The 7684-nt window shown below is 40.5% G+C and overlaps 1 protein-coding gene across 6 annotated transcripts in view; it reads left to right on the forward strand.

Annotated features, from left to right (window-relative positions):
- The window catches only part of apol1 (apolipoprotein L, 1), a 283625-nt gene that overhangs the window by 243053 nt on the left and 32888 nt on the right, over positions 1–7684 (forward strand). For all 6 annotated transcript variants that reach the window (XM_084313412.1, XM_084313414.1, XM_084313415.1 and 3 more), the window contains 6 exons: positions 852–920; positions 1016–1078; positions 3745–3810; positions 3923–3973; positions 6438–6497; positions 6589–6642. In XM_084313412.1, the coding sequence (XP_084169538.1) occupies positions 852–920; positions 1016–1078; positions 3745–3810; positions 3923–3973; positions 6438–6497; positions 6589–6642 (363 nt within the window). The remainder of the gene's footprint in view (positions 1–851; positions 921–1015; positions 1079–3744; positions 3811–3922; positions 3974–6437; positions 6498–6588; positions 6643–7684) is intronic.

The following is a 7684-nucleotide window of genomic DNA, read 5'->3' on the forward strand; positions in this document are numbered from 1 at the left end:
TGCCAATGAAGTTGATCTATTATGTCGGAAACCATACTGGCTGTCGGAAAGCAAGTTATTTTTTTCAATAAAACTGAAAAGTCTTATTGAAAAAAGCCTTTCTAGTATTTTTGAGAACTGAGGTAGTAGAGAGACTGGCCGGTAATTTGTAAAAGTATGTTTATCCCCTGATTTAAATAATGGTATTACTTTTGCTATTTTCATTTTATTTGGAAATGTTCCTGTTTGAAAGGATAAGTTACAAATGTGAGTTAGTGGTTTTATAATTCCCCCAACAATTTTCGTAATCGTCTCCATATCAATATCATTATAATCTTTAGATTTTTTTATTCTTACAGTTCAATACAGTGTCCATTACTTCATTTTCATCTACCGGATAAAGAAACATTGAGCTTGAGTTGAAGTCTATCAGTTTATCCAGTGACCCAGTTGTGAATGTAATTTTCTCTGCCAATTCAGGTACAATACGTACAAAGAATTTATTAAAACCATCAACCACCTCATCCATGTTGCTTATGGACTTTTCATTTACAATAAAATGATCTGGATAGTTCACACCATTAGACCCCTTTCTGATAAGATTATTAAGCACCTTCCAAATACCCTTAATATCATGTTTTTTTACTTTCTAGTAGATTGGCATAGTATTCCTTTTTACAGTTTCTCATAATAATAGTTAACTTGTTTTTATACATTTTATATTTAGACTCTGTTTCATTAATTCTGTATTTAATCAATCTTCTATACAACAGGTTTTTCTTTTTGCAAGCATTTAATAGCCCCTTTGTCGCACTTTTGATTGATGATTAATACCAACAGGTTAAACCTCCTTTTTCTTTTTCTTTTTCCAGGATGACCTGTCTGCAAACGGGGAAGTCTCGGCCAGCAATGAGAATCTGACTGAGAATAGCAACGCTAAGGTGAGTCTCATTAACCAACCCACCCATAGCGATACAACAACGCCACACATTTGCAGTATCCTAACCCCTCTCGCCTCTTTTTCTCCCATTCACAGGAGAAAACAGGAATGTTTGGTGGAATCTTCAAAAAGCAGAAGCCCTCGGGCGCTCAGTCTCAGGTGAGGGGTGTTGGGGGTTGTGTCCTTTTACCTATGGAGTCTATACTCTCCTGGGCCCTCATTTATCAACGTGGCGTACGCACAGATATGTGCGTAACCCGTGCGTACAATCATTTCTAAGCAAAGTGTGGGATTTATCAATTTGAACTTGTGCTTGACTTTGTGCGTATATTTAAGCACAGGTCGGACCATGCGTACCTGGCGCCCATCGGTAGAATATGGGGACTGCAGACGGACGGCATAGCTCTCAGTTGCATGCATTAGTTTCAACGCGGAAATAAGCTTGACTGACGTGTTCTGTATGACCCCCGTAATTCATTATAGTTCATTGTGAAATAGCGATAGTAGTGTAATTATTGTCAAACCCTAAATAGCATGTGGAATAGGTCTTTCTCTCCGAATGAATGCAGCATATGGTTTATATATAGCGTTATCGGATGCACTGACTGCGCTCGCAGGAACTGTTTTCAGAGATAGCATCAGATAGGGATGAATGAATGAATGAGGGGCAGTCTAATTGCAGAGAGAACATAATATTAACTAGAGTCCAGTCAGTCCACTACCCGAGACACCTCCTTCATTTGTACCGCAATTTGGGACCCAAATTGGAGCTATAAGCTCCAGCTGCAGAGCCGGAGAGACAGACAGCAGAGAGACAGACAGACAGAGAGACAGACACTGTTCCACAGTGTGTGTGTGTGTGTGTGACTACTAGTCTCCTAGTAGAGACTCCCCCCCCCCCCCCTCCTCTGGACCACCTCCTAGTAGAGACATCCCCCCCCCCTCTGGACCACCTCCTAGTAGAGACCCCCCCCCCCCTCTGGACCACCTCCTAGTAGAGACTCACCCCCCCCCCCCCCCTCTGGACCACCTCCTAGTAGAGACCCCCCCCCTCTGGACCACCTCCTAGTAGAGACCCCCCCCCTCTGGACCACCTCCTAGTAAAGACTGTATGACCGGCTGCGATGAGGAGAGGGAATTGCAACCACCGCAAGCAAAACTTAACCCTTTCACTGCAGTACATGGCTGTAACCAGAAAATTCATGTAATTAATCCTCATCTTCGTCTTCTTCCTATAGAGAAGTCTCTACTAGGAGGTGGTCCAGGGGGGAGTCTCTACTAGGAGACTAGTAGTCACACACACGCACGCACACACACACACACACACACACACACACGCACACACACACACACACACACACACTGTGGAACAGTGTCTGTCAAATCAAATAAAATGTATTTATAAGGTCTGTCTGTCTGTCTCTCTGCTGTCTGTCTCTCTGCTGTCTCTCTCAAAATAGTATAAGTGCTATCTTGGCCCTGAGAGCATTGCTCTCCGGCTCTGCAGCTGGACCCTTCTCAAATCAGCACGAAAAAAGCTATAAGCTTATAAAACGATTTAATATGCTAAACTTCGTTTTAAATTCTTTAATTCACATTTGTTTATTTCATAAAGATTTTCCCGACATAATGCTACCTGCCCCGACCAGATCCGTGACTCTGTTGCGATACAGATTAATTATCTACTCGGAAAGCTTAAAAAAATGATTTAATATGCTAAACTTAATTTTAAATTTTTTAATTCACATTTGTTTATTTCATAAAGATTTTCCCGACATAATGCTACCTGCCCCAACCAGATCCGTGACTCTGTTGCGATACAGATGAATTATCTACTCAGAATAGTATTATAAAATGGCTATCTTTTATGCTGTAGATCACTGCTGGTACGTATTTCAGCGGGGACTGTACGTATTTATTTGACGTTACTGTACAATATATATGTGTGTATTAAAAGACGGAGCTGTCTTTTATTGTAATATAATAATTATTAATATTAAAAATAAATGAAGAAAGGCATTCTTATTCCAGCATGCATTAATGAGACCAACGGGCAACGGCAAAACAGTGGTTAATGGTCTTTATTAGTGTTTGCGGTGTCCAGGCAGCAATGGTCTTTTAGGAAGTTAATAGATATAATATCCGACGTCACCATGTACAACACGCTTCCCTCGGCTTAGTCCACTTTTCCACATTTCATGGGGGTGGCCCATTACCGTATATGGTTAATCGGGGCGGTTCTGGTATGCAAATACTTAAAACAGTGCACAAGCTCCAGCTTAGGAGCAAGGTGATATTTATCAAGACAGGTGTGCGTAGGACCTGTGTACGCACGTGTGATAAATCCCGTTTTTTTTGTGCGTGCACATATTCTAAATTCTGTGCTTAAGAACGAAAATAGAATACTTTCTAAGAAAACTTGATAAATGAGGGCCCTGGACTCTTTTAAAGCACCAAACCTTATTTCAAAAGGCATTTGATTGTTAGCTATTTCTTGTGATTAAATATTTTCTTGTGCTGTTGTTTTAAATTTTCTGTTTATACTATGTTTTAACTATGTTTTATTAAAAAAAAAAAATCTGTATTTTATTTTATTACTAATAATGTTTAAACTGTTTTAACCCTGTAGCACTTTGGGATCCTAGTGAACGAAAAGTGCACTACAAATACAATTTATTATTATTATTATTATTATTATTATTATTATTATTATTATTATTATTATTATTATTATTATTATTATTATTATTATTATTATTATTATTATTATTATTATTATTATTATTATTATCCTATATCTACATGGTATCCCTCTTCTGCTTCAGGAAGACCTGTCTGCACACAGCAACCTCTCCGTCAGCAACAGCAGTCTGTCCGAGAGGACCTCAAAGGTAAACTATAGGGTTTAACCTCTACGGTTTGGGTGTCTTGTCCACGTGGATCTGTGCTGCCTTGAGACCAGAGACGAGGGTTATGTAATCTCTTGTTTGTGTTCCCTGGCAGGGTGGAGTTATGGGGAAGATTCTCAAGAATCCATTCCAGTCCTCAGCACCGGTAATTGTTTGTTACCTTAAAGGAGCATATCAGCAGTGGTGGAAGAAATAATAATAATAATAATACACTTTATTTGTATAGCACCTTTCATACAGAAACTGCAGCTCAAAGTGCTTCACAACAGAAAAAAGACAGGCATAAAATGAGCACATAAAGTGCAGACATAAAATCAGTTTTTCACATTAGGATCCACCCAAGACCACCCGCATTTCATTGTATACTCGTATGCCGTGACAAATATAAAAAAAAAAACTCTTGAACTCTTGGATCTAACATCCCAACAGGCCACCTTGTTTATGGGTTGATTCAGTTTAAAAAATAGACAATAATAAAAAGAGTAAGATAGAATAGACGGAGTAAAATAGTGCAGTGCAATAAGTAGTAGAATAGACATGGAATGAGCACATAAAGTGCAGAGATATAAAATCATTGTTTCTTTTTTACAGTGCAATAAAATAGTTCTGGATTACTGTTTAACAGTTTAAAGTCGTCTTTCTCTGTTTGGTATCCATAGTTTAAAAAATGACCGTCTTCCCTCCTGTTTGATACCCACTTTGACCCTTAGAACACAGTTCCTTTACCTAAGTAAAAGTAGAATACTCAGATAAATGAGTACTCTGGTAGAAGTAAAAGTCCTCCATTCAAATTTGCCTTAAGTAAAAGTAGAGAAGTATTTGCTATTGAATGTACTTAAGTATCTAAAGTGAAAGTACACGTTCTACATGACGTTTGTGTATCCATTGACCTCTATGGGTCATGTTAAAGTGGTATGTGGTCCAGTTCTGCTGCTCTGATTAAAGGTTATGTTAAAGTGGTATGTGGTCCAGTTCTGCTTCTCTGATTACGTCCTCTTGAAGTTGACAGGCTTCAAATGTGAAAGTATATAATCTTCATACATCTTTAATTGTGTATATATTATGTTTTCTATGCAAAAACAGTAAAAGTATAAAGTTCCCTCAAATTTAAATACTCTCATAAAGCTAGCAGTCTAATTTTGACTTATCATCACCAGAGGTGGTCCCCGTCTTTAACTAATGTTGCGTTCATAGGTGTATGAAGTGTATGTTTTGGTAGATCTTTCACAACACCATTGATGTTGAAAAGGGTTGAAAATATGCTCCCATGGGGGCGGCTAGGTGGCGAGTGGGCAAGGCGCTCGCCACCAACACAGGAGATGCTGGGTTCGAGCCCAGCTCTCGGCGTTCTACCAGCTTGGCTGGTCGTTCATACTAATACAATTGGCAGTATTAGGGGGTGGGAAGCTGGTGGGTGGGGATCGGACGTTGTGGACAGCGACTCCTACAGGTCGGTTGGTGCGCCTGCGCAGTAGAATCAGGAAGCAACAAGGGCGGCGTGTCCCTCCCACACAGACCCTCGCCGCTGAGAGATCGCGCTGTGCAGGTGAAAAGATGCGACGGCTGCCTCCTCGAGTACCGGAGGGGACACGTGACGCAAGGCTTCGTCCACATTGCAGCCGGCCTGTGGGAGGCACGGCCAACAGCGTTCGAGACAGGGGAGGGTATAATTGGACAATATGAAATTGGGGAAGGGAGAAAAATTGAAAATGGGGAGAAAAAGTAGATATACAAAAAAAGAAAATATGCTCCATGAAACTTGAAAGTCGCTAGGCGCAGGTAACTCACCTGTGTGAATAGTATTCAAATTTACGCAGCAACTGGAAGCACCTAGGAGTTATCCAGTAATGGCAAGAAGTCATAATTAGACTTTAAAGGAACACGCCAACATTTTGGGAAATTCGCTTATCGTCCTCCAGAGAGAGACAATAAGATAGGTACCAGTTTCCTCTCTGTGCGTTCAGTAGAAAGCTATCTGGCTGCACGTTAGCCTAGCTTAGCACAATGAATGGAAACGGACTGTGCCGGTTAGCCTTTGGGAGAGGTATTAGTTGGACAATGCCATTCTAACCGCCACTGTCCACTTCCATTCATTGTGCTAAGCTAGGCTAACATGCAGCCAGATAGCTTTCTACTGAACGCACAGAGAGGAAACTGGTATCTATCTTATTGTCTCTCTCTCTAGAGAAGACTGTAAGCTAATTTCCCAACATGTTGGCGTGTTCCTTTTTAAAGCATTTATGAAAAGGGCAAAGGAGCCAGAGCATTGATAATACTGTTTACTCAGTAGAACAAGAAGGAGGGCTGCAGCGTCTTTGTGGTGTGAATCCTGTGTCTTTTTGAAGGTGCTCTTGGATGAGGGAAGTCAGTTGAATAAAAATAAGGAAGTTCCAGGCACTCTTCTTGTATATAAAAAAGGCTTTAATAAATAGCTTAGTTCATATTAGAACCATTAAAAAACATGTTGGTGTGGAAGAAGAGTGCCTGAAACGTCCTTATTTTTATTCAACTGTTTACTCAGTGTTGGGCAGAAACTAATTTACGCTAATGACTCACAGCTATTCGAAAAAGAGAATGTTTAATGTTTTATTGACCAATTCCATTCACAGGAGAAGAAGGACTCCGACTTGGAGAGCGAGGTGATGATGGACAATTCAAGTCACAAACAGGTTTGTTTTGTAAAGTCGTTGTAAGTTCCTTTTTTCCCCCACTGCCAACTGTACCGTGTTATATCATGTTCTATCTTCTGTCCACCGTCAGAACAAGCTGTCCGGGGCCATCACGAAGCTGAATCCCTTTCGCTCTGCGGCCAAAGTGAGAATAAGTCATATTTTATTTTATTTGAATTTCTTTTTATTCAAGATTCAAGAAAACATCAAGGATGAAACACAAAAAAGTCAAGACTTAGTTATTTCCATTGTGGTCCTTGGTCTCAGACAGATAAGCAATACAAAACATGACCACAAATAACAATATGACAAACTACATAGACATGTCAATTTTAAGTGCGGTACAAATGTAGCCACAGACAACAATGTATCAGACAACATTTTCATACATTTTTAAATCTAGTTTTTAACATTGTCGAGGAGCCATGATTTAACTTTTTTCTTAAAATTGTGTCGGCTACTAATGCATTTGAACTGGGAAGGTAGCAAATTCCAATTCCATTTCATAATGATGTGGGGGAATATGATATGGGGGGATGTTGTATCTGTATTTACCTCGTATTTAAAACATGATTAACCCTTCAAGCTCCCCTGAATCCTGTACTCGGGACCAATAATGCAGTTATTATACCCTGGTCTCACTCACATTAGCCTATGGAATACTAGCGCAACATTTACATTTTACATTTAGTCATTTAGCGATTTAGCGGACGCTTTTATCCAAAGCGACTTACAAGTTCTTTTTTTGATCCACTTTTTCTCCCATTTTTTTTCCCATTTTCTGCGCAGCGCAATCTTTCAGCGTCAGGGGTCTGCGCTTTGGAGGGACGCCGCCCCCGTCGCTTCTTGATTCTACTGCGCAGGCGCACCAACCGACCTGTAGGAGTCGCTGTCCACAACGTCCGATCCCCACCCCTCAGTTTTCCCTCCCCCTAATACTGCCAATGTGTATTAGTACGAACGACCAGCCAAACTGAAAGCAATGTGGAGAGCTGGGCTCGAACCCAGCGTCTCCAGCATTGGTGGTGAGCGCCTTGCCCACTGCACCACGTAGCCGCCCTGCGACTTACAAGTAAGGGCACAAATCTATCAGCTGAGTAACAATGTTCATCAAAGTGTTGAGTGCTACAGAGTTTGAGTATAGAGACTCAAACTCCAGTGGTTCAGAAGATATATAAAGGGGTATA

This window comes from Notolepis coatsorum, assembly GCF_963971535.1.
Source record: "Notolepis coatsorum genome assembly, chromosome: 4".
Taxonomy (NCBI): Eukaryota; Metazoa; Chordata; class Actinopteri; order Aulopiformes; family Paralepididae; genus Notolepis; species Notolepis coatsorum.